Source organism: Podospora pseudocomata, chromosome 3 (assembly GCF_035222375.1).
Source record: "Podospora pseudocomata strain CBS 415.72m chromosome 3, whole genome shotgun sequence".
NCBI classification, from domain to species: domain Eukaryota; kingdom Fungi; phylum Ascomycota; class Sordariomycetes; order Sordariales; family Podosporaceae; genus Podospora; species Podospora pseudocomata.
This window is the reverse complement of record NC_085887.1, coordinates 4,032,027-4,057,234: the sequence shown is the minus strand read 5'-3', so window position 1 is coordinate 4,057,234 and position 25,208 is coordinate 4,032,027. Positions and strand designations below refer to the sequence as shown.

Sequence of the window (25,208 nt, the reverse complement as noted above, 5' to 3'; positions counted from 1 at the left end):
AAGATTAATTGTTGGCTGCTGGTTGGAAGCTGCAGGCACACAATCGATAGCTCCACATGAGGACGGAAACTAGGTGTGAGGACGACGCATTGCCCCACCCTCCCCCATTCTGCGGAATACCCCTCGTCAGCCCTATGAGCTTTCATCTTCATCCGCGTCATCTTCGACGATCTTGCTCCCCTCTGGAGGGAAGCGGGAAAACAGCAGCATGCCGTACGCGAGAATGGCAATCGCCTATGTCACATCAGCTCTTGGGCCACAACAGTCTTGATCACTTTCGGCACACTCACAGCATTGACAAAAAAGGTAAGATGCGGCTTCCCGACCTCAGCCAGAGCCGCAAATACAAAGCCGAACAAGCCCTGTGTTGACAGCCGAGCAATGTTTTCTACCAGACCCAGTGCGTTTAGTGCGTCCGCACGTTGAGATGGGGAGCACATTTCAGTCATGACTCCCTTGGCCGCCGGTGCTGACCCAGACGCCAGCGGGAGCAAAAACGCAGCAAGAAATATATGCCACCTCTCGGTTGCAAAGGCCGTGCACATTGTCAGCACCCCGTCCACCACAAGGCTGATTCGCAAGAAATACAGGTCGAATTCGGTCCCCTCGTCCTCCTTGACCGGCTCCGCGTCCACTGGCTCTTGCTCGGCAAAAGATCCTATAGGTGCTTCAAACTCTTCTGGGTTGGTTGCCAGGTGAGCCGTTTCTTCATGGTCATTGCCGTGGTCATGGTGCTGTTGCGCCTCTGGATGCCGTGTCATGTACCAACATCGTCCCCTGTTGATGATGCGGGGGAAAGCAAATATTAAAAACATACCGCGCATAAAGGCAAAACCTGACGTCAACCAGCCATTCTCGGTCTGTTTGAAGTCAAACTTGGCTGTGGCATAGAGCTGCATAAGCAGCGGCGCATATCCTGTTGCCAGCTGTTGTCGTTTTGTCAGTCTTAGTAACACCCACAGGAGGAGACGGGAGCAGGCATACCACACCAAGAAAGATGCCGGCGCAAAGAACCATCAGTCCGTAATGTTTCCTCACGGTCCCGTTCCGAGACAAGATTCGCTGCGGCAGCAACACTCTCAGGGGTGTAAACAACTGGGAGATGCCCTGGCCTCGAGCTTTCTTTGCACTGCTGATGGTGCTTGCATCAATGTATGGCACCACCATGGCCACATAAAGCGTTGACAAGAGAAACGCGCAAAAGGCTACTTCGAAAGGCCGGCTGATGCCCCAAATATCACCCATCATGCCGCCGGCTAAGTCACACAGTTAGCGTCATGGAGAATACAACTGAGTAAAGGTAACTCACTCAAGTAACCCAGGCCTTGGCCAAGCATGATACAGCCCTGCAGCATGCCAAACACGGCTGTCCTTCTCAGTGGGGGCACCACTTCGCCAGCGATGATGTTTACAATCAACAGATACCCAGCAGGTCCGCCAATGACCGTGATAATCTGCGTGCACTGGATCATCAACATTCCCTTTGCTCCTCCAGCCATGAGCCCCAGAATCTGCGTCGATACTCGTATGCCAGGGACCAGGGTCTGAATCATCAAGGCATACTTTGGGCCAATCTTTTTGGCTGTCCAGCCAGCAACAAACAGGTTGATGGTTCCGCAGAACGTGGTAGACATTCCCAAGATGGAAAACTGCGTGGCCATGCCGGCGGCGATCTCGTCTATGTTGCAGCGGTCACCGGGGCCGGTGTAGGGTGGGTGAGTGGAGTAGTAGTCATCGCATTGCATGAGGTGGAAGGCATAGAGGATTCTGCCAACGTGATTTCGCCCACTCACTTAGCTTCACCGGGAACTTGATCATCAGAGCTGGGGCACTCACGGGACTTGGGTGAAGCTGAAAGACAGGGTGATGAGAAAGCCAGCAAGAAGAATCTGACTTTCGGTCGAAGGTTTGAGTGAGGTCCAGATCTTTTTCAACCGCCTGCGATCTTTTCTGGGCTGGATGACATCATCATCGTCTTCGCCTTGGTGGTCTCTGGGAATACCAGGGCCCTCAGGGGAAGCACCCGAGTGAGAAACAGTGGTGTGAGAGACGCTGGTGGACGACAGTAGGGGGGTTCTCTCATCAGCTGCTTCAGCCATGGTGCACCCGTTTGGCAGGGTTGTTTGGCAGTCAACCTCAGAGCGGTCCATGGGGGGTTTTGGTGCCGCTGCTGGTGCCGGTGGCGTTCCTTGGCAAGACTCGTCAAATTGAGGCTCTGAGAGCCGCAAAGTCACAATCTCAAAGAAGCACGCGGGACGGGAAGGTGGGTGCCAGGGACATGGACATGGCGCGAAGCCCAACCTAGGAGTTGTTTGGTTGCGGTGAAAGGTTCCCCTGCTTTGTTTCCCTGTGGAGCGTCCTCGTTATCGGCGGATGGGTAGTGCGGATCCCTAGCGGCGGGAAACTGTGGATAGCATGTGGAGGCCAGAGACGATGACGGTGGAGTGAATGCGCAGCGCAGGTTATTTCAGCTGACTCGGCTGGTATGGATGGATGAGGCTCTGGCAGTTTTTTTCAAGTGGGAAAACCAACTTGCCGATGGGGTTTGTTGACTTTTCAACCTCGAATCCGAACCTGCAGCCGATATCGCCACCCCACATGTCTGCTGGACGAGGGCCAATTACATGCCAGACATTTCACAACACTGATTTTCAGTTTCACAATACAATTGAAAAAAAGATTGTTCGAAGGTTCAACATTATGGATTCATGCAGTCATATACTCGCATTATATACACCGTCGTCGTCATTAAAGTAAGTTATTTACAATTCTCTCCTCGCAGGCTCACAACAAGCGTCTCTTAAAGCTTCTTGCAGAGTCTGGTGTCTTGGATAACCTCCCAGTCCTCGGTGCCGGGGGTGGCAATTGAGTAAAACACTCCCAAGGGATCCCACTTTTTGCGGATCTGCTTGAGGCGGGGGTACTCAGAGCCCCAGAAGTGGCTCTGCCAGTTGGGCTGGTAAGGGTCAGCCTCGTTGACATAGGTGGCCCCAGAGCCCGAGGCGTCGCGGAGCGCCTGATCAATGGTGTTGGTCAAGACGTTCTGGTAGTCGGCCTTGACCGCCTTGCTGGCACCCAGAGGGACGGGCAGGACAGTGATGACAAAGTCGGTGGCATTGCGCCACGAAGGGTGGGTAGCGCTGTTGCTGACAGGAGCGCCGTAGCCGGGGTTGAACAAGTGACCGACAATGAAGGAGAAGATGTCGGGGCGGGGCGAGAAGACCGTCTTGAAAGCCTCAATGATGCCGTCGTTGTTGGTGGCAACGTCATTGTGATCAAACAACCAGCCACCCGTCAGGGCAGAACCACCGGCAGCCTCGGCCTCGAAAAGATCGACATAGAGGTCGAAGAAGGTCGGGAAGGACTTGGGGTTCCACTCATAGGAAATCCCGTTGGCGGTGAGCTCAGCAAGCATGGGGGCAACAATGGCATTGAGCTCGGCGACCGTCTTTCCAATGGCGACAAAAGGCTGAGCGCGGAGGGTGAAGGGGAAGAGCTCATAGTAGACATAGAGCCCATTGTCGACAAAGTGGTTGGACCACTTGTGGAAGATGCTGGTGGCGTTCCAGTAAGCGTCATTGTCAAAACCAATGTGGGTGTTGTTGACATAGAAGGTGGCACCGGCAGACGAGACATCGTCGAACGTCTTCATAGTGACGGACAGGATGACGGCAAAAGCCGAAGGACCACCGCCCTTGAGAGCCCAGAAAAGATCAGAGTTTTGGGCCTCGTTGGCAGTGACAAAGTGGCCAGACGCTGTGATGGCCTCAAAGGCGAGAACATTGTCGGCAGAAAGACCCTTGAGCGTAGTCCAGGGACCGTGGCCACCGCCCTGGATGAAGCCACCAGCAACACCAACGGTTGGGCATTCGCCAGTAACAATCACCTTGGGAGGAACCTGAGCATGGCCCTGCTCCAAGATGGAGCGGCCCTGGACACCGGCAGCAATGGTCACGGCAGGACCAGAGTACGAGCCGGGGCCGGCATACGACGAAATCCAGTTGACATCCTGGAAGCTGTGGGTGTTGATGATGAGGGAACCGGCACCGGTGCTGCGGCCGATAAAGTCGTGGCCGGTGTTGCGGATGACTAGGCGGATGTTGTTGCGGCGAGCAAAGTCAATGCCGGCCTTGATGTGGTTGCGGGTGGTGGCAGAGATGACATAAACGCCATAGTAGCCCAGCGTGCAGCTGTCGGTGGGATTGAGAGTGGGCCGGCAGGTCTCGTTGGTGAAGTATGTCCAGAGGGCGGCACCCGGCTTCTCAACACTAATATCATCCAATGTCAGTCACGGTCAGGCTTTGGCTCAAAAAGGCCACAACTCACGTCCACATCTCATCCTCCCAGTTGGCATGCACGTCAGCGCAGGCGGCAGCATCGTACGTGTTGACAGTGCCCAAGGGACCGGTGAAGGTATTATAGCACGACGCAGCAGGGGGTATGTGAAGTTTCAAGTTGCCACCCACGGTGGTGTTCAACTGATTCCACTTCCATTGCTGGGGCCAGCAGAGCTGACCGGGCGAGCACTTGCAGCCATAGAGCTTGCCGTTGTGGTGGGTGACGGTGAGGTTGGCAACGTCCAAGAAGTCAAAGAGACCGCCGAGGAAGGACGTGGTCGACGCGGTGGAGGTGCTGTCGGTCGAGGCCTGAGGGGCGGCAGTAACGGTCTGGAGAAGGCCAGAGGCGACAGCAACGGCCAGCCCAACAGAAGGAAGGTGGACCATCTTAACTGCGGTTGACTCTTTTTGATGAAGGGCGAAAAAGAGGTACAGAGAAGAATCGACGGGATTGTTGTTGGTTGGGAGGCACCGTCATAAATAGTACATTTTCCATCTCCCCCCCGCCCCCCAATCATTGCCTCCTCTGTGCATGTACCCCCTCATTCTCCCCTCACCGAGCAGGGAGTGGCAAAGCAAGCTGCCGCTGGAAAGGTTGAAGCGTCCACCCCCAGCCAGAAACAACTCCAACTCGCGATTCTTCTGAGGGGCTTCTGCAAAACGCCATGGAGAGGCTCCACCGGGAACATCCCGAACCGGCAATACGAGCGAGTCTAATGCAAGTCAAACACTCGGGAATCCCCTCGGATTCGGCATGGCAACCGGGGGGTGCTGGTATCGACTAACCCCCTTATGGGCTAGGGACACCGCCAAGGGTGGGATTGCAACCCTGCGGGCCGGGAACCGAGGAGTTTCTTTTTGTCTTGTTAGCCTGGGTACCTGGCGATCCGGCTTGTTCGGTGACTATCGACCATCCGCAGAGCTAGAAAGAATAGTGTGTCTATAGATTTGGGTGATGAGGAGGGGACATGCACATCTAGACCATGATGCATGGTAACATGGCTCGTGGCATCATGCAGTCGCCCCCGAATCTGGAAAGAAACATCGCGTGGCAGTGTACATTGATGCAACTCTTCAATTTGGTTCACCGTGGTATCAATGGCACCCCCGGCATTGCTTCCTGTGCATGTCAAATCTCCCTGCTGATTGATACCGCAAACATGCATCATCAGTTAGTTTCTCTCTATGTCCTAAGCGAACTAAAATAACGTAGTCCATCTGCTGCAGAGAGAAGTCACAAAACGTTGCAAACATGATATGATTATGTTCCTCAGTCTCTGCACACTCTTCTTCTTCACCGCTATATACAGATATAGGATGTCCCCGCACCGTGTCCACCGCGATTGTAAATATTTTCAGCCTGTCTCGCCGTCTCATGCAGCTTGTCTCCATACTCGCTCGCCCTACTCCAAGTGGTCCCCGCTTACGCAGTACAAGGTATGCAGATGTACACACCCTGGCTGCACCTTATCCCCGATGCCCACGTGGGAATATCACCATGCATGTCGGTTTCTCCGGCACCTGGCACCCGGGACAACAACCCACCACCGGCAGTTAGCCACTCACACAAGTACCTGCAGACCCTTCTTCCTTCTCCTCTTGTCTTTCTTCTTGACCACCCACATCCATACCCCGTACATGATGAATACCGCAACCGTGATGGGAACAGTAACGGCCCAAAAGAGCGCAAACTGTGGTCTTGTCCCCACCCTCATGGTAGACCCTGACTCTGCCGCTGCCGCTTCATCCCACTTGAAAAGCGGGGTGCTGAATAGTGCCGCGATGAAGCTACCAGGCAGGAAGAACATAGCTACCAAAGCCAGCATCTTCATGCTGCTCGAGTCCTGAAGGCTGGAAGCAGCGATGCTCCGAGTCGCCGAGGCTGTGTCGAAAGCGATGGCGTTGTCTTGCTGTGCAATCAGGTGGAAGAGGGCCCGGATCTGGATGTCGATGCGGGATTGTGTGTACGTCAACTCAGTCTGCTGCATGGTGGCACGGTGGGAGAGCAGGGAAACCCATGCTGTTGGCGCGCCAGCCGGCTGTTGTGCCGTCTCCGTTTGGAGGGGCAGGGTTTGATAGAAGCGATAAGAGGCCGAATTCGGTGGTTGCGTCTGATTACGTTGCGTTGCTGCAGGTAGCGGAGGAGAGGAAGAGTGGTGACTGATGAGATGGTTGATTTCCTCGACAAGCTTCAGCTTGCGAGCACCATTTGCCAGCTTGGCAGCGCACCCGCTCATCTGAGCTGACAGCTGACCGAGTTCCCCCGCCGCAGGCTGTGTTTCTCTTCGACTAGTGAATCTGTGGTGTCCCGTACGAGCCTCCACCTCACGAACCACCTTTTTGATATCGTCCAAGGTGCTGTCTAGCTCGTGGGCCAGTAGTAAGCTGCAAATAAGAGCCGGGAACATGGCATCGGTGGCCAGTGCCGGCCCCCAGGTTGACTTGAGAATACGGGACAACTCGGCCCTCTCTTCCCCTTCAGCAAAGATGACAGCATGAGTTCGAGGGGCTCCGATGGTGGTGATGTTGTAGGACCATGAGACTGCCAACTTGGGGTGATAGGTGACGGTGAAGACGGCGGAGTTATCCCGGCCGGGGCATGCGGAGACACCAGCAAAGGAGCTGCGAGCATAGTCCATTGCAGACCGCAGTCCCCACCTCTCCGCCAGCTGATCCAGAATTCTGGCTGATGGACCAGAACGACCCCCTCCCACCACCACATCTTGACCAACCCACACGATGCGGACCGCCCGGGTGCCTGTCCCGGAAAGGGAGGGGAGCGACTGACAAAAAGGTTCGTCGAGCCAGTTGTCGACGTCAGGCGAAGAGATCGTTCGATTTTGAATAAGGCTTTTATTTTTGCCCTCCAAGTCGACCCATATTTCAGTCACATCAAAAGTGGGGGACTTGAAGACATCGTGCTTGTCCCAAAGACTGTGCCGTCCAAAGTGTTGGTAGACGTCCTCCATGCTGATGATGTTGGCTGTTGTTGGCTGGTTCGAAGAGATGTTGATGTTTTTATTTTCCAAATTCAACTTGGGTCAACTTGAGTTTATGATCTATCGCCCAAAGAGGCCACCGGGAGCAATGAGTTCTTGGAAAAGTCCTGAAGTACGGGCTGTGCAAGCCACAAGGCTGTGATGTGATTTGTGGAGATTGTGCGGGGAGGCCCCTGCGCAGCTTCAGCTAAAACTACCTGGTAGGCGTATTGGTCATTTATTGCACAGACATCTACCCTTCTGCTTCTTCTTTGCCAGGTACAGGAAATAGACTGTTGATCAGACCAGCGACGTCTCTCTCGTGAAGGCTGGCTGGTAGATAGACCCATTTCCCATCAATCCAGGAGCGATTGGGCAGGTAGGCTTCGAGCATGTAGTAACTGTCTCTGTGGAAGGGATAGTCGATGGTAGGCGGCCCCTCGGCTTCGAGAAAGTGGTCGGTTCCTTCTTGTAGGTCTTGGTCAGTGAGTCGATAATGCTGGCGCTTGTTGCTCTTGTTGAGCACCTGGCGTCGGATGGCGCGCGTAGTCGACTCCAGGTGCTTTTCGAGGATGCGAGCATACCAAAGAGGATCGCGGATGCCCTTCAGAACAACCTGCATGTTTCGGTTTAGCAATACCTTGTTCCACACCGGACGCCGCCCGAATGCTATGCGTGGAATTGCTTCGCCTTTATCTAGAAAGTCCTGCCAGTGTGCAAAGTCGACCAGCAGCCCAAGAGCGTTCCAACGATGATAGCATGTCGGACAGCTGCAGACAAGCTCGCCTCGGATTGTGGGTATGTGGTGAAACATGTGACCTTTGACTCTGCTCGTCACTTTCGGATGTCCCATGTGCCTGCGGACTCCCAAGTCTTGAATGTTTTCCAAAAGGACAGGCCGAAGAAAACAAGCTGCCAAACAGGGATATCGCCGCTCGATGATGGATTTGGCGATTCGGGATCCTTCTTGTTTGATGAAATCTCGGTAGCCCTTTGAGACACGTGACATGGCGAAAAGATCGCGAGGTTGACAGCACAAAAGGATGGCGTCGAGGATCTCAAACGGCATATCCTCCAAGCATAGTGGGGTGGTCGCGGTCCGTTTTTTTCTGGCAAGCTTCTCCTCTAGACGACGAGTGCGCTTCGAGCGAAGTGGCAGCCTCTCGGTGTGATCAACGAGTTCCACATCGAGTGCTGGGTCGGGGTCGTGATGGTGGCCGTGGTGTTGCGAGGTGTGATAGTGGGATCTTGGCGCTGCTTCTGGCGGGGTTTGGGGAGCTTCCACTGGAGGAGCTGCTGGCTTTCGCCAGGATTTTCGGTCTGCGACTCTGGGCATTTTGACTGTGTTTGGTGTTTTGGGAAAAGGGCAAAGAAGGTGGACGATATTAAGGTATTTATGGCTGCGCGGATAAAAAGTTTATTAGGTGCTTTTGTGGCCGAGTGAATCCGGCACCAGGACTGGTTGGGGGGACAGGTGGTGCAAAGACGTCATGTCAAGCTACATACCCTAACCCTGACATTACGTCGTTGCAAAGTTTAGTGGTCCCGCCCAAATTCTCAGCCTCTTCCCCCACACTATCAAAGCGACAATGAACAAAATAGCACCGCCGCAGATGCCAGCCTGGATCCCGAAGCTCTGCTTCGTTCCCTGCGCTTCGGCCCATCTGACCTGAAAATAGCTGACGATAAACCCTCCGACAGTCCGGGCCATGTTGAGCCACGCCGAAACCTCGCCAGATGCCTCCGGGTAGCTATCAAGGCAGTAACTACTCAGTGCTACTGTGGTGATCATCATGCCGAAAACATAAAGGCCCCAGCAGACGCTGGTGGCCATGAAGTACCACTGGTTCTCAAAGCACTGCCCGATGAGAACTAGGCCGACTATGACAACCGGCATTGCCAGAAGTACGGCTCGCAGGCGCACCTCGGGCTCGAAATGTCCCTTGTGAGAGCGGATGTACTGCTTGGCGAGAGCGTCATGCAGCCAGTGGCCTGTTGCCTCCCCCAGTGCCACAGCAACCACCGGGGTGAAATAGAAGAATCCCACTTGTTTTGGTCCGAAGCCGTACAGTGGGGTGACAAATATGGCCAGCGTGGTGTTGATGCCCACCGCCCATGCAAACGTCTACGATCATGTCAGCTCATTTGAGGCCAGTTGCTGACACGAACAGAATTAAAACAAACATACCAAGGCGTAAAAAACGCACGAGAGAGCTACGATTGGCTTGAGAAGCACACTGACGGTTCTCCAACAAGCTTGGCCAAAGGTGTTGCGGAGATGTCGAGACTTCCATTGGGCGGTGCCGATCAGTCTGGCAAAACGGTTGCCTCGAGCAGGCTGTTGGTCCGATGGTATGGTCCTGTCATAGTATGTCTCTTCCAGAAATGCAACGACCAGTGCCATTCCCAGCACATTCATGCCAAAGTACACCCAAAATGGCACTGACCAGTGTAGTGTTTCTGTCATGAAGGCGGCAAAGAGAGGACCGACGTAGGGGGACATGACAATAAATGATCTGTTTGCAAAAACTTGTCAACAAGTCTGGACAGAATCCATCCATGAACAGAAAAGCTCACGCCCAAATGTTGATCTTCCTCGCCTGTTCATGAAAGAAAAACATGTCTTTGATAAACATCAACCCCCCTGCCTGGCTGACTGTCGAGAAGAAGCCGTTGAGAATACGGGCCGCCATGAATGATTCGAACGTATCTGGTTCGGCACACCAGGCTGCTGTTGCGACGGAGATGAGGAGGAACCAAAAGACGACAGGGAGACGGCCAAAGTAGGCCGAAAGAATCACGACTGCTTCGGGGTCAGACAAATTTTCTTGTGTTCAAGTTGCTGAGAAAGTCGATAGGTACATACCAACCACACCACCTGCGCCCAACATGAATACATTGCCGGCTTGTGAGTGATTCACAGTGTCTGGGGTGGTCCCCCACTCCACGGCTTGCGGAATCAGAGTGACAGCCCCGGTTGCGCTCCCATAGTCAGGCAGAAAGGACACCCAAGACACGATAAAAAGCATGAGGTGCTTCTTGTTCCACGTCCAGTTCAAAGGATCATGCTTATCATCACTGGGCTGGGGGATCAAGACGGTGTGGCCATCCTTGGCAAGTTTGAGCCCTGTTGGCGCGGAATCATCCTCGGCGATGTCAATAATGTAGCCCTCGGTTTCCTGGAACTCATGAATGCGGCCTTTTCTGTCTCTCTTTTCGTTGCTATCCTTGGTTCCTTGTTGGGGCTCGACCACTGTCGAAGGGGTGGGTTTGTCAGTCATTATGAGGATAGGGAACAAGTGGGGGGTTGAGGAGGAGCAAATTGCAGATTATTTGCAAGACAGTGACGGCACATTATATATCTTACCGATTGAAGGGTCCCTGCAACTACCGGTGCATCCCGGCGGGCATTAATCATAGGTAAGTATGTATAGTTCCTCCAACACACAAGTTCAAGACATGCATCTCTGGGTCTTGATGTTACACGTACATGGCGATTGTAGGTATCGTACATCACTCCGACCGGGTAAATTTCTTGTGTGGATGGCCCGTTGGTGTAAAAGTGTTACACCATCAGAACCAACAGACCTCTCACCCGTCTCACGGGGAGATGTTCTATTCGTCGTAATGAACACACGAGCCCAACTTTAATGCATATGACCTCTTACGGTTATCTTTGAACCTTGCATCAGGGATGATATTGCATTCAATATTGAACTATTGACTTTTCTTACCATGATGAATCATTCAGGCAAGTAGGTCGCAGTGATGGAAATCACCCAATTTTTGCAATGATAGGTACCTACCTAGCCGTGTGACCCCAACCCCCCCAACCGATACGCATAAAGATTTGGTTCAGTGGTCTCTCAAGAATGACCCGGCTGCATACCCACGATGAGCCCGCCCCTTGGTTCGCCAATCAAACATGTGGGGATTTGGAGAAAATCTTGTCGAGCTCTGTCAGCTTCGGCAGTTGGCACACCCGGTCCTACCATCAGTCCGTCTGGACCCAGCTGCTTTTCCAAGTGGGAAGGAGTCCCAATCACGTCGAAGCTTGGTTCTAATGTTGCTCAAATATGGAAATAGGCCACAGCCGCTTCTCTTTTCTGTCAAGGTCTCCTATCTTTTGCAATCGTCGGACTATCCGCGCTATACCCAGGGTAAGATTGGGCCCTTCTGCATGACTCCATGCCCGGTTTCCCACGTCAAATTTGTAACCTGGAGTGCCACCTCTGTTATCCCTGAGGGGAACTGGCAAATTCCGCCCTGGCAGGCAGTTTTGCCAGTTAAGTCTGCTTGAGCGCTGGCTTCGAATAAGATGCTATATCTCTGTCAGCTCTCATTCAAACCTTCTTGTCGCCATGGGCAATCACTCAGGGGTTAAACAGGGTTTAAAACCTACGCATTACTTGGATCGCGATCATCACAGTACCATGCCAGATCAAAACGGATTTCGGGCGACTTCTCGTGCAAAGAAAGTGCATAACTACATCTGGCCAATTGCCAAGGCAGTTCTGTTCCCTTCCCAGGGGTGCACTGATGCCATGTTGCATCGTTGAGCACTGGAATCTTGGACAGGCTCCACGTTTCTCCGGGCCCAGGATTATAGAAACTGAAAGTCCCCTCGAGTTTTCCGTCATCGGCCGTTTCAATCTTGTACTCGTTCAAGGTAAGAGTGTGGGTGTTGCTGATGGAGTTGATTGTGCAACTTCTGTTGTAGAAAGTGTGAGGGAAAGGCGGGAGCACGGTTTTGTCGATGGCAGGATATCCAGTAAATGTCAATGGTGACGCGGCAGGTAGGGTGCAAGTATAGTCTTTGTGTTTTTTGTCTGTCGGTTTGGCGCAATCAAGGCGTGCCTTAATCAATCCCGTGGCACGATAGTCTTCTCTGTTTCAAATGCGTTAGCCGGCCCTCACATGGCACAAACTAGAAGAGACAAGACCTACGGCTCAATATCCTGGACATTGTCACTACACTTCCACTCCTGGCGAATCCCTAGGATATCATACGTCCTGTCCAGCAGAACGTCGAGCGTGGCATTCTCAGCCAAACACTTTACCCACGGTGTTGAGCCATCGGTAGGTAGGCCCTTCTCGTCAAGTGTCTCGGATTTGCAGACTGTCCTTTCGCCGCTGGAATGATTCTCAAGATCCAGAGTAAACTCGTATGAACCCTCGTGATGCTGGTATTCCAAGCTGTGGACAGTAAACTCGGGATCCCATGAGCGATCGACGCATCTCCACGCCCTCTCAAAAGGTGTGTAGGGAAGCAGGGGCCATTGAGGTTGTAGATCCATCGGACTAGTCAGCGTGGCAGCGACATATGATCCTCCCATGATGCAAAGCGTCTCTTGACCACGAGGTGTATTCCACTCTTCCAGACAACCTTGAACGACAGGTTCTTCCCAGACACCATGTCCGTGGAAACTCAGGCTTTGTCACACGATAAGTATCAGTTTGGATGCTCTTGGGGGTTATGAGTACAGCACTCACTCAGAGTCAGCGCACTTCCATCCACCCCTCAGTCTCACCTGAAAGTCATCGAGAAGAAACTGAAATTGCAAGTCTGTAACATTGCAGTTGTGCCAAGTTTCCAACTGGGCGCCCTTTGGGTTGAGTTCGATATTGGTCACTCTGCAATCTGCATGTTGGCCAGTAGCGACGTTTCTGGTGTAGAAGCGAACATCGCCGTGAGTGCCTCCATCTGAGACATTCACTGACAGCAGTGCGGGATCGTAGATGGACCACGCTGGCTCGCTGAAGGATAGCCTGAGGCAATCTTCAGGAGACGGGGGAAGAGATGGGTCGTCGGGATCCGGATAGTACTGACGGGCTCCCACAGGTTGGCTGGCTGAGGTTGGAAGGCCGTGGATGTGCTCGAGGGCAGCGATGCCAAGAATCAGTGCTTGAAACAGCATCTTGAACAAGCTGCCTGCGTTGGTCTGGTATGCGCCATCATGATAAGTTTCTCGCTCTACCTGAAGCTGAGGATCCCATTTTGTTATCCGACATCGTTTTCGGGTAAATAGATCAGGTGCACATAGGCCTGACTCAGGCTAATCGTGGGTGTAAGTTGGATTGTGTTAATGAGCCATATTGAGACCGGGCTTACATCTATGGATCCTGAGGTGTGAGGCCCTCCGGGATAAAGTGTCAAGTATCTATTAGCACGCATGAGCGTGGCAACTTCTTACCCTGCATGCATCCCGGGAGAAACGTGCGCATATGCATCTGTGTGCCAAGTACATACCCGTACTCTGCGATTCTAAACGTCCACGCCTGATGGTAACAAAACGCATTTGCGCGCATTCGCAAAACCTTACACAGAAACAACAAAAGCAGCGGACCAAGCACAAGTACAGCCAGTCCAGCGTGTCATTCGGGTAGGTATCCGTTTGCCCTGCAGTTAGTGGCATGCAAAGTCAGCCAATCTCTGTGAGCCTGGCGACTTTTCGATCCAATGAGTGACATGGTTTTCTACGCAATTGCGCCAGCTCGCAATTGGGTCGTTTTTTCCCCTGCTATCGTCTCCATCGACACAAAACCACAGGATGACGGTGACGGAGGCTAAGGGGGTAAGAAGCCCTAATCGGTCTGGTTTGGTAGGGTATTTGGAAATGTTGAGGGGTTTGGCGGGCCAAAGACCAAAAACATTTATTCCCAGTTCCAGGTTGTTTTCTTCCCAAACCCAGTTCTCGATCTTCGCTGTCACGAGCCTCTGTCGAGCACAGTGGCAAAATGGACGGAGCCGAATCATACGTTCACCCTCTGCTGTCCGTAATGAGCTTCGATGATGAGTTCAAACTGCGCGCAAACTGGGTGAACAAATTGAGCTCACAGGAGCAGTCATCAAGATCCCCCAGTCCAAGCAGCGTCACTCCGTCAGAAGGCAGCTCGACCAACTTTTGCGAGTATGCCGCCTCCACAACAAGCAGCTGGGCGACCTCGGCCGGACCAGGGACGGAATATGGATTTCATGAGGAAGAGGAGGTCAAGCCTGGGGCCAACGAGTAGGTGTCCAATTCAGTGTAAACCGTGCGGCAAAGTGACGTGACTTACACAAGCAAGATTGCCCAAAATTCCACCCCAACGTCCAGAAACACCAGCAGACCGATTGAACCGATCCCTTGGTCGAAGTCACTCACCGAGTCTTCCCAGTTCTTTACGAAAATCATTCTCGGCTGCTGACAGAGAAGCCGACGAGGCAGACGAGATCGACGAAGATGTCGAGTCGGATTTCGATGCCGATGAGAGCGGGTGTGAGACAGCCCGGCTCGATGAAGAGGACGATGAACAGGAGGATAATTCCGACCAGGATGATGACGATGACGAATGGAGTGGTGAAAACGGGAATCTAGAGTCTCTCGTGATCTCGGCTGTGGACAAGGACTATTCTCTGGCAGCCTTTTTGATTCCGCTGCTTCACCGCGACTTCAACTTGGCTCTCAAGAGTAAAGTGGAAAACTGGCGATGTGCAGCATCTCATGCCGGAGCAGGGGATGGAGCCAAACACGAGTCCTCCCCAGCCAATACTTCGCCGTCCCAGGGTTCGGGTTCGGGTCCGTCTCGCAAAAGGAGGCGTACAGACTCGGACGAAGGGGCGAGGGACGGCCGAGACAAGGATCAAGACGAAGAAGACCAAAAGGACCCTGGAGGCGGCAAAATGGGACCTCCTTCCACCCCTCTCAGCGGAAACACTCGCGAGCCGCTGCTGGCTTGTCCGTTTCACAAACGGGATCCAATCAAATACAATGTCCACGGCGATTCCGGGTCTGGCAAGAAGCATCGGTACAGACCTTGTACAGGGCCAGGGTTCAAATCTATCCAGCGACTAAAGTAAGTCGCCGGGGTCGGTCTCTTGGGACAACCTGCTGACTTATTGTAACAGGGAACATCTCAAGCGAACACATTCTCCCGTCCAATGCGAAAGATGCAAAGAAACATTCAACCCAGGAAAGGGGGGAGACCGTGCAGAATCCCTCAACAAGCTAGCCGAGCACCGCAAGAGCGAGGTCCCCTGTCCTCTTCGGGACGCCTCTCTCAAAGAAGGGGTTGACGAAGTTCAGTGGGCCATGCTGGACAAGCAGAACCGGAAGAAGAACCAAGAGGTGCACCGGGTGGAGAAGTGGTTTGAGATTTGGGACGTTTTGTTCCCAGAGGTTGCCCGGCCAGAAAGCCCATGGCACGAGATACCCTCTTCGTTCACCTCGGGAACCCCAAAGGACGGCGAGGATTACTTTGTCGATCTCTTTTTCAACATCCTCGACCACAAGATCCAACAAGGTGACATCCCCCTACCCGGCTCTGACCCTGCCGACCCCAATTCGTCCAACAATCGCAACCTGGATCTCCTCCGGGACCGCCTCAAGACCGTCGTCCAAAACACCTTTCGGATGTACGTCTCGATACGCGAGAACCTGTCCCCAGAGACATCGTCCAGTCAAAGCCAGAGCCTCAGTCACGGCCACAACCGCCAGCCCTCATCAACCTACCGGTCAACCGGCACGGGCAGTCTCAGCGCGTCACTTCTCCAGCCGCCATTACCTTCCACCGCGCCAACTTCAGTCACCAGCGGAACTCCTCAGCAGCAGCAACAAAGCCCCGCGGCCACCTATCTTCCGCCGGGGGCTGCGTATGGGATGGCTCACTCCCAATTCATGCCTGCCGTGTCCCCGGCGGCATTTACGGGAATGGCAGACGACGGGACAGCCACAGCCATGACGGCAAGCCCCTATTTCTTCCACGCGGGCAACAACATGTTTACGCCACAGGGATACTGGCTTCATCAAGTCCCGGCCGCGGCCAATCACCCGCATGCCGTGTCGTTTCCGCACCAGGGGCATCTCCAGACCGCAGCTGAGACGTGGCTGAACTGGGGACATGCTGGTGGAGATGGGGAGCAGTGAGTGACCTTTTTTGTCTTTGGCGCTTGGGATGAGAGCTTTCAACTTTGCATCTACATGTCTTGTGCAAACAATTAATCTTTATCTTGGGATTGTCTTTTTCGGAGCTGCCTCTCATCTCTCCGTAGAAAACCCACGAGAGCGATAAAAGGCATACAGGCCAGGCTGATCTTTTACGCGGCGTGATTGTTTGGGTGGTCTGTGAAGAATGATGAAAACAAAATCTCGCTTTGATTGCTCAAGGTAGCTCGAATGATAAACCCGCCAGCCTCGTACAACAATACAATAGTGTATACTTATACCCAAAACAGAAGCCCAGCCCCCCCAAATGCTATGCTATGCTCTAATCAAGTAGCAATACCAGCTTTTTGCTTGTACCAACAAAATTTCCATGATCCAAAATTCTATCCTAAGACCTAAGACCTGTTCACGGCAACACGCCCTGCCGCCAGCGCTCCACCATATCAACCTGTCCCACTTGGCCCACTTGGCCAGGTACTTGCATCCCGTATCCACCACCATAAACACCATTCATCGGAATGCCACCACCATGCATCATTGGTTGTTGCGGCGTCAGCAAGCTCAAGTTGCTGCCGTTGCCGTAGCCTAGGCTCATCCCAGCAGCGCCGGCCTGGCCCACAGCGTGCCCCCCCATTCCGTTGTTGAACATGCCATTCATGTATCCGCCACTCCTGCCCCCGGACGAGACGGCAACCAGACTTGTGGGCATCTGAGCTCGGAGCGCTGCCATTCGGAGTTCTTGCTCCTGCTGCACCCTCATTGCTTCGGCCTCCCGGTTCAGGCGCGCTTGCTCGAGGGGGTTCATGTGACCCATGGGGGTATCGATGGGATGAGCACCAAGCATGTTGGCCATGGAGAGCGGGCGGGCTTGAGGGTTGGCTTGCAGGCCGCTCACGCTTGGGAAAAGTCCAACGGGCGTAGCAGCACGAGGTGGATATATGCCGCCTCCAGCAGCCATCTCGCGCTCCCGTGCCTCCCTCTCGGCTTGTAGTCTGCGTCTTCGCTGGCCCAACGTCTCTTCTTCCTCGGGCACATCCACCACCGCGGCAGCCTCATTGCTCACTCCTTTGCTCTTGGCGTCGGCAGCCTCCTCGTCGGCTCCGCCAAACTGGCTGAGAAGCTCGGCCGAGAACATACCGCTGACAGGACGGGTGCGCGGCAAGGGGTTTTCGGCTGCCAGTCGTGCTTTGCGGGCAGCCAGCGTCTCCCCCTCCACCTCGGGATCACTCTCGTCTGCGTTGGCGCCCATCATGGAGACTGGTCGTTCTTCTTGGGGAAGCTGAAGATTGAGCCTCGACTGGGATCGCATACCCATCAACCCAATGGGAGCGCTGTTTGTTTGTGTGAGCGGCATGTGGCTCATTCGCTTCTGAATAAGGTCCAGAGACAACGGAACATGGCCGCTGTCTCTGCCCTGCAACCTCTCGCGGCGGCGGCTGAGGGGCTCGTTGTCTTCGATTTCCCGGCGCTCCATCAAGCCAAGGGGGCGATTCACCTCGCTCATGAGAGCGCCAATGTCCATGGTTGACCTGTTGGTTCCGTCACCAGTGACCTTGGCAAGCGCCAGCATGCCCAGCGGCACGTCCTCGTCGTCCATGTCGGAGCCTTGATACGGGTTGGCGCTTGGGTCCTCCCAGGCGAGATTAACACGCTTGCCCTTCCTGGTCTTCTGTTCCACCTGAGCAACAGCGTCCAGTTCAAGAAGAGTGGTGCCGTGCTGGCCGCGGGGAAGCTGGGTGCCGTCCTTGACTCGCTGCTGATTCTGGCGCTTCCGGATCTGCAACTCTGCGAGCAGCGTCGTGGGCGGGCCTCTGTAGACAGACCTTTCGTTCTCACTAGACTCGTCGCTGGATTGTTCACTGGACTCTTCGTCGGCACCCGGGGCGAGGGGGTTGGGAGACTGCAGAGGGCCATCGCCGGGTGAACGATCACCATTTCGTCTGATCCGCTCGTCGTCGTCATCGCTGTCGTCGTCATCGCCTCTGCTCGGGAAAAGGGAAAACCGACTAGATCTCTTCTTCGGTTCGTTCTCGTAGTCAAGCAGAGCCGAGCTCGAGTTCCTCTTGACAAGCGTCTTTCGTTTTGGCTTGGCCACCACCTCCTCCTCCACAGGCTCTGCGTCGGACTTCTTGGGCGGCTTCTTTGATTTGCGCTTCTTCTCAGTCCCATAAACCTCATCACCCAAGGCCCCGGCAAAGGCGTGGTCGGTAAAAGCGCTGACGGGCGCAGCGGCCGAGGCGTCGAGGATGCTGTCGAGCGTCGCCATGGCAGATCCGTCCTTGACCTCAATCTTGGGGAGATGGGTAGAGGGCAGCTCGAAAAAGGCGCTTGCACGGAGCTGTGGTGGCAAGCCGTCCAATATAGTCGCCCGGGATTTGCGGTTGTCGGTCAAGCGTTGAGGACGACGGAATTCTCGTTGCTCTTCCACAACAGGGGCAGCCGGATGGATGGTGCTCGCCTCGGACGCGTGCCTGGAGTGGCCCGAAGCAAGGGCGGGCGCTTGTGGTGGCGCCAGCTCGTCGGCATTTGATGTCTGGGGAGCGTAATCTCCGCCGAGGAGCTCCGGCATGAGGGGCACGTTGTGCTGGCTACCTCCGCCCACAGTATGAGTCGGATCAGGAAGCCACACCCGTGATTCCCGCGTTGTCACCATCGGCATCGCACTCATGACCTGGGACCGCCTCGCGGTTCTGGGTCCCGCCTTGGGCTTTTTGGACAGCTTTGGTGGCAGATTGAGCATGGCGGGGACCGGAGCTGGGTAGTAGAGCATCTGCTGCCCGGTAGATGGGTCAAAGTACGATGTCGGGCGGGGCCCCAACGAATTGTTGATGCCATGGTGCTGCGGTTGCTGTTGTGACCGAGGCGGAGGCAGCTCAGGCTCCTGGTGAGGCACAAACTGGTCGGCTTCGGGGTCACAGTGGACGCCGTCAAAGTCACCAAACGCTGTCTGAGCTTGATCAAACGTGGTAACGGATGCGGCCGTCGTTGGTCTTCTCGCCTGGTCATTATTCTGGTCCCAATACTGCGAGTACTGGTCGGGCTGGTGGAGCTGCAGCCGCGGGGCGGGATCATCCAGAAAGGTTTGGTTCTCATTCTGGGGTGTGCGCGCTCCTTCCCCCTCATCGGCAAACTCTGGCTCGATATATTGGCGGGCACTCGCTAGTATGCGCCTCTCCTCCTCGTCGTTGTCCGGCACTCCCAGGTCGGCTCGGTCCATGGCATCCCGCGTCAGGGCTATTGGGTGTTCCAGTTCGGCAATCTCGGCAAGAGACAGCTTGCTGGCTGCACTTCTCGTTGACGCTTTTCCTGGTCCACTCCGAGACATGAATGGAAAGTCCTCGCCGTTCTCCAGGCTAGACGAAAGCGCAACGGACTCCGGAGCTGGCCTTCCACTGGAGCTGGCCTTGCTGCCAGAGCGGAGACGGGCTGACGCGCCAGACAAGGAATGTTGGGGACTCATGACATAACCGCCAAAACGGGCTGCGTTGTTCGTTTCCACCACCGAGTTCTTTCTGCTTCCGAGATGCAACGCCGAACCAGACTCGGAACCGGCTGAGGTACCCCTCGCACGGTGAAGAATCGACGACTTCCGACTCTCGGACCGCTTGAGCTCGTTGTGTTCTTCGCGAATGGCGACTTCGATGGAACTGGTCATGGACAGGCGCTCAGCCGTGGCTTCGAGGGCGGCAATGTTGCCGAGGTAGGCGCCCGACTGCGATCGCTTGTTGAGATCTGGGGTGGGGTGTGTCAGGCTGATGCTCGCGGTGGAAGAGGTTCGGGGCAATGGCGATTCGATCGAGGTGGTGGGAGAAGGAATTGTCGTGGGAGTCGGTCGGATCAGGGGCGTCTGGGCCGTCACTGAAATCGGGGAGCGGATCGGGGACTCAGGGGCGGCCTTCGCATTTTGCGCTGGGGGGTCGGGATTTGAGCATGCAGCGGTTGTCTGCGGCACGATGGTCGTATCGGCGGCGCCAACAGCCCCGCCAAGACTGGCCCCCAGGTGTTGCTGGTGCTGGTGCTGGTGCTGGCTTGCGTCTGTCAGGTCTGCATTTGGAGCTGGCGATGTTGTCCTTGACACCGGACCGAGAGACGGGCGAAGACTGGCACTGCTCTTTTTGGCCGCCAGTTCTCGTTCTTTCTCAACCACTGCCGCGTGCAGGGCTTCAAACGATTGGACCATGGAGCTGACAACCGTCACGCCCCGGCCAGCTGCCGTGGCACTGGACGTGCTGCTGACACTGTTGCTTCTGCCAATGGCACTGCCCACCTGCAGAAACGTTTCGCCTCTGGAAGTGTTGGAGGTGCTCAGCATCGATTCGTGTTCGAGGGAGAAGGACGACTTTTTTCTCAGCAGGCGGTCGGTGGCCGAGTGGTCCGACAGGTAATCGCTTTCGTTCATGGAGAGGGGAGTAAACGTCTTTTCGGCCAAGCTCGCATGGGCCATGGGATTGGGCGACTGGGTGGGCGAGGCCAGGCTGGTCGAGGTGGACTGCGACGTTGGCGAGAGGCGCGAGGCGAAGGAATCTGGGGAAAACGGCGGGCGCTGGCCGTGTTGATCAGGCGTGTCGTCATCAGCCTGGCCGGCCGGCAGAGTGTTATATCTTGACGCCGCCATGGTGGACGAGGACGAGCATGGACAGAACGGCCGCGTATTGCTCTGCTCCCGTCGCTCTGGGCTACCCTTAGTGTGCCACGGTTGGTCGCCGTTCTGCAAAGGGCCCGCCTAGTGCAATGTAGGATTCGGTGTCGGTCGCTTTTCGTGCGCTTGTGTCGTGTGTCCTCGTCGGCAGAAACGTTGTCCTCGAGGCCGACTGATGGAACGGCAAGCAGTCTATCATGTCCTGGGTTCTAAGTAGGTATAAGATGATGCAGCAGGAAAGAAAAAGGCCAGGGCGGGATCTGGTGTTTCTAAACAAAGCAGCCCGTCGTCGGTTCCTGGGCTTATTTCATTTTAATCTCATCTATCAAAGGGATCCTGGTTCGCGAATCCAGTTTGGCGGAGCGTTGAAGTCTTGGGCTTGTGTCACTGTGGGCCGCGAATCAGCGATCCTGTTTTTTGACCTGCATCACACAACCACCGCAACCACCATTGTCTCTGCCAGACCCAAGCTTATCGGCCCAGAGTTGCACCACGACCCTCGCCGAGACGGGCGCTCGGCAAGCTGTATCGACCAGCGGTCCGTGATGCTGACCCGAGAGAGTTCCAAAGACTTTCAGGTACCCGTCATCAGGAGACCATTTCGTGTTCTCGAACATGCAAAATGGAGCTGTTCTTTATTGCATTTCCATCACTCCCAATTTTAGCTTTTTCCCGTTGTTCCGCCACCGGGGACTCCCCTGAATACGGTGCCACTGGTGCCCACCGTTCAGCTCATTTGCCCATCTTGCTGGCCCCGCCTGGCATCCAGGAGACGACGGGGAGAAACTTGGCTGCCGAGATGTTCTTTTGTCGGGCTCGCGAGCCGTGGTTGGCCATGGGCATGAGGAGAGATAGGTAACGGGCATTCGCCGCCGTCTTGCATTGGCCGAACCAGACACGCGACATGACGGCCAGACTGCACTGGCACGACTGCTCCCGTCTCTCGACAGCAAAGTTGTGTGTAGTAGATAGCTGTCTTGGCCCGTCAAAGCTCAAGACCCTGGCCATGGACATCTCGAGATCCTCCACTCATAGTCCATATCATATGCCGTCCGCTTATCGTGACCCACCCCCTGACATCTTTGCAGCCGTGTCACAGCATTTTCCACGCTGTCTTTCTCGCCGACAAAAACACAGCAGCAATGCGAGGACTTGCAGCTTTATCCAGCCGAACCAACATCTCTACTCTTGGCATCAGCCAGCAGGTTCAAAGGCCTCGCCGTCATCCGCTGCCACGCGACATTCGGGAGAGACTCTCTTGGCACAGCCAGGGGCTGACCCCCATTCCTAGTTCCCAGAATCTGGGAAGCTGCCAGGCGTTCCCGGAATCGTGCTCGTGATCGAAGACGCATCCGAGCGTGTCTGGAGCCGCGTTTCAATCGACAACCAGGACCAGCATCTCTTTCTGTGGTTTTTCAGAGACGTTTCCGGGTGGTAGGGTTGCAGCTGTCACAAGGCCTTGGACGGTGCCCCCACGGACCATTGAGAGATCGCGCGCGTTGAACGTGGCGGCGTCAACGTCGGTAGATAGCAAGGCTTGGACCAACCATTCAATCATCCGTTACATTGCAATCTCTCAACCGCTTGAGACATTAACGCCCAACCCGGCCCATTTTCGATAGCGGTTGAGCACTCTCAACGAATCCAAGTCGGCTTATCTCTTGGTTGACCACCCATGATTCAGCCTCAGGCGCACAAGACTGCTGCTCCCAGTACGCATATTGTTTGCAAGACAGCTGTAGATGAAGGGCGGTTCTTCCACGGGTGATTGCATCAGCCAATGTGGTCATGATCATTCCTCCTCTCTGACGTCAAATCTTCAACTCTTCTACTAGTCTTCTACTAGAGGTGACTGTGTTGTCACTACCTGTATTGAAACAACGGTAGCATGGCTGATAACCTGACAGTCCGCTCGTTGTAACTTTGGAAAAGGAGTGAGGTCATGAGAACACGCTTTCGTAGCCTTCATGATACACAAATTCATGCTGTACATACTATCCTTTGCGTGATGGTGTCACCGCATTTGACAATCCTATCTATCCGACGCCGGGAAGCACGCCTCCTGAGTCCTCCTGGTCCACAAAGTTCATCTAATCTCCTTTCCCGTCGACGCCATCTTTCCATCCTCATTTCCAACCCATATGTGTCTGACGCAGTATGACTGTGGCGTCTGTGGTATCGTCTTGATGAACCATTGTAATGCCGGACACTGATTCAAGTTGAGTAGAGGGAATGCTCGCCAGGTCTGAACAAGTCATAGTCGTTTGAAACTGTGATAAGAATTCTAACCAGCGCACTTATCACTACGCCACGTAGATGTGCATAGGCCGAAGACCTTCTGCATGGGAAGGGGACAGGCTTCTCTTGTATTCCAGATCTGATAGGAAGTGGTGGTTGTGGCTGAGTAGTTCATTGCGCACTGTGGTCGCATCTTCAAACCGACATCCGTGTCTTTGTGGCACTCTGTCTGGGTGGCAGTAAATGCGGAGGATCATCACATATCTAGGTAATCCATGCTTGAAAAGTGAAACCACTCCAGAGTAGCAGCCTCTAGGCAGTCGAGTCAACCTGCCTTGGTGATTGGTCTTGAAGTATCACGAACGACTCGAGAGGAGTTCAAGACAGGATGACATAGCCAAGTGCCCTGAACAGCACATCGATAATGATATATTCGAAATGTCTCGCGAGACTATTTCCAGTTTTGTTCATAGTATTGATCGCACATCGTCAACAACACTCTTCTCACTCTAAGACATCATACCTACCTAGGTACCTAGATTGGAGTCTCTTTGTAATACGCAAAAAAACGGAAAGCCATGCGACGTAACACGTTGATGGGCACCGTTACGAGAAGCTAGGCTCGCAGCATGTGAGTCAGCCATAATTATTCTATGCATCTCGAATACCTTTCCTATCTTGTTACATTAACACCCGAATAACCGAGACTGCTATTTGGGAGGAGAACGCTCAATGATGCCATCTACATAGATAGTAAACAGAGTTGATAGACTTTTGAAGATAACGAAAGCCCCCGAGGAGGCAGCTTTAGGGAGTCATGTCCTGAGAGGCGATTACACGCTGGGGTCTCTATATTTCTGTGTACTTGTCTTCTCAATGACACTCGCTCCAGAGAGACCAAGCCATCGGGCCTTGATGGTGGAATGTAAATATGGGATATCCGCATAGCACTAGCACGTCTCGTGTCGGCCAGAATCCGTGTCGGGTATGGCCGTCTCCCCGGCCGGGCGCCATCATAAACAACAGGGGACGTGAGATAACAACCAACTGTTTAACACCATTTGCCACTTCCCCGCAAAATGCCAAAAGACGATCTCGTCGCGGCCAAGAGTCTGGGGTAAAAAGCGGGTTTTCTGGGCTGAGGTCATTGGTTATACTACTGGCCGCTCACTGCTTCTACATTGGATATGTTGCTTACTCAGAGGCGAGAAAGTGTCTGCGTCCCAGTGCTCCGTATGGAGATCCAAGGGGATAACCGGAGTATATCAGGACACCCGACCCCGTGGACGCCATCCTGCCGATTGGGCCGCCCGGAGTGTATTGGAGGAACTGCGAAAAGTGGCCTGTGGGGTCAAACTGTTGTTGGTGACCTAAGGAGGGAGGTGTGCAGTGTCTATATGCCCGGCAGGGGATGCTGCATAAGTTCCCTTGCATCATCTCCAATAAGAGACAGCCACAAGAAAATCTGGCCCAGTCACGGGAAGGTCTTTCACTGCGTGTGGCTGACCGAATGGCAGTGGATTCTGGCGGCATCGTGACATTGGCAAACATGAGATGAATATATTGTTCTTGGGGGCTTGGGTAGGTAGGTACACTACTTGAAGTGTGTGAGCTGTCGTTTTGTAGTGTTAGTCGGCTATCGGCGATCGGGACTTGATGAAGGTAAGCTCTCTTGGCTGGTGGCGGCTGAGGACCCTTCCACCCTTCCAACCGGACAGGGGTATTAAAGTTGGCGAGGGTGGGCGGTGTGGTTGGTGTCAAGAAACGGGCGACTCTGTGTGGGGGTTGCACCCCCGCGCGGGTTTATCTCACCTCAGATGTCACGAGTCTAGAGACCAAGGGTGATGGACGGGTGGAAGACTGTCTCTTCTCACGTCGAAACTGGCAGTAACTTTTGTCAAGCTGACTTCTGGGCTGTGTTGCGTGATTTCGAGTTTCTTGACAACCAGAGTTTGCCCACCGCTCACGGGCTCGGGTTTTGATAGTGGAGCGTCACCCGATAGGGCCCGTTGAAATGGAGGCGGGTTTCTCTAGCGGCTTGGTCCCTGAAGCCACCAGCATGGTACCGAACAGAGGACGGGGAAGTCCTCGA

General features: G+C 54.4%; 9 protein-coding genes across 9 annotated transcripts; 2 read left to right on the top strand and 7 right to left on the bottom strand.

Annotated features, from left to right (window-relative positions):
* Positions 1–132: 132 nt before the first annotated feature.
* Positions 133–2,539, bottom strand: QC762_310670 (uncharacterized protein; the record flags this gene model as incomplete). Its single annotated transcript, XM_062889365.1, has 5 exons — positions 1,837–2,539; positions 1,310–1,767; positions 985–1,256; positions 291–926; positions 133–234 (listed from the first exon to the last, which is right to left on the bottom strand). The coding sequence occupies exons 1-5, from the start codon at positions 2,148–2,150 to the stop codon at positions 133–135; spliced, it is 1,782 nt and encodes a 593-aa protein (XP_062745423.1). The 5' UTR covers positions 2,151–2,539.
* Positions 2,540–2,668: 129 nt separating this feature from the next.
* QC762_310680 (uncharacterized protein) lies at positions 2,669–4,984 on the bottom strand. The gene is made up of 2 exons (XM_062889366.1): positions 4,327–4,984; positions 2,669–4,268 (listed from the first exon to the last, which is right to left on the bottom strand). Exons 1-2 carry the CDS (start codon positions 4,722–4,724, stop codon positions 2,801–2,803), a joined length of 1,866 nt encoding a protein of 621 aa, XP_062745422.1. The 5' UTR covers positions 4,725–4,984; the 3' UTR covers positions 2,669–2,800.
* Positions 4,985–5,899: 915 nt separating this feature from the next.
* Positions 5,900–7,306, bottom strand: QC762_310690 (uncharacterized protein; the record flags this gene model as incomplete). The annotated part of the gene is made up of 1 exon (XM_062889367.1): positions 5,900–7,306. The coding sequence occupies one exon, from the start codon at positions 7,304–7,306 to the stop codon at positions 5,900–5,902; it is 1,407 nt and encodes a 468-aa protein (XP_062745421.1).
* Positions 7,307–7,568: 262 nt separating this feature from the next.
* Positions 7,569–8,651, bottom strand: QC762_310705 (uncharacterized protein; the record flags this gene model as incomplete). Its single annotated transcript, XM_062889369.1, has 1 exon — positions 7,569–8,651. The coding sequence occupies one exon, from the start codon at positions 8,649–8,651 to the stop codon at positions 7,569–7,571; it is 1,083 nt and encodes a 360-aa protein (XP_062745420.1).
* Positions 8,652–8,834: 183 nt separating this feature from the next.
* Positions 8,835–10,785, bottom strand: QC762_310700 (uncharacterized protein; the record flags this gene model as incomplete). The annotated part of the gene is made up of 3 exons (XM_062889368.1): positions 9,893–10,785; positions 9,504–9,831; positions 8,835–9,440 (listed from the first exon to the last, which is right to left on the bottom strand). The coding sequence occupies exons 1-3, from the start codon at positions 10,006–10,008 to the stop codon at positions 8,835–8,837; spliced, it is 1,050 nt and encodes a 349-aa protein (XP_062745419.1). The 5' UTR covers positions 10,009–10,785.
* A 308-nt stretch (positions 10,786–11,093) lies between these two features.
* Positions 11,094–13,502, bottom strand: QC762_310710 (uncharacterized protein). The gene is made up of 4 exons (XM_062889370.1): positions 12,809–13,502; positions 12,263–12,748; positions 11,718–12,203; positions 11,094–11,636 (listed from the first exon to the last, which is right to left on the bottom strand). Exons 1-4 carry the CDS (start codon positions 13,231–13,233, stop codon positions 11,465–11,467), a joined length of 1,569 nt encoding a protein of 522 aa, XP_062745418.1. The 5' UTR covers positions 13,234–13,502; the 3' UTR covers positions 11,094–11,464.
* Positions 13,503–13,845: 343 nt separating this feature from the next.
* On the top strand, positions 13,846–16,221 carry QC762_310720 (uncharacterized protein; the record flags this gene model as incomplete). Its single annotated transcript, XM_062889371.1, has 3 exons — positions 13,846–14,325; positions 14,384–15,151; positions 15,204–16,221. The coding sequence occupies exons 1-3, from the start codon at positions 14,054–14,056 to the stop codon at positions 16,219–16,221; spliced, it is 2,058 nt and encodes a 685-aa protein (XP_062745417.1). The 5' UTR covers positions 13,846–14,053.
* Positions 16,222–16,645: 424 nt separating this feature from the next.
* On the bottom strand, positions 16,646–20,854 carry QC762_0060400 (uncharacterized protein; the record flags this gene model as incomplete). Its single annotated transcript, XM_062883594.1, has 1 exon — positions 16,646–20,854. The coding sequence occupies one exon, from the start codon at positions 20,852–20,854 to the stop codon at positions 16,646–16,648; it is 4,209 nt and encodes a 1,402-aa protein (XP_062745415.1).
* QC762_0060410 (uncharacterized protein) lies at positions 19,869–20,427 on the top strand (the record flags this gene model as incomplete). Its single annotated transcript, XM_062883595.1, has 2 exons — positions 19,869–19,939; positions 20,013–20,427. The coding sequence occupies 2 exons, from the start codon at positions 19,869–19,871 to the stop codon at positions 20,425–20,427; spliced, it is 486 nt and encodes a 161-aa protein (XP_062745416.1).
* Positions 20,855–25,208: the final 4,354 nt, after the last annotated feature.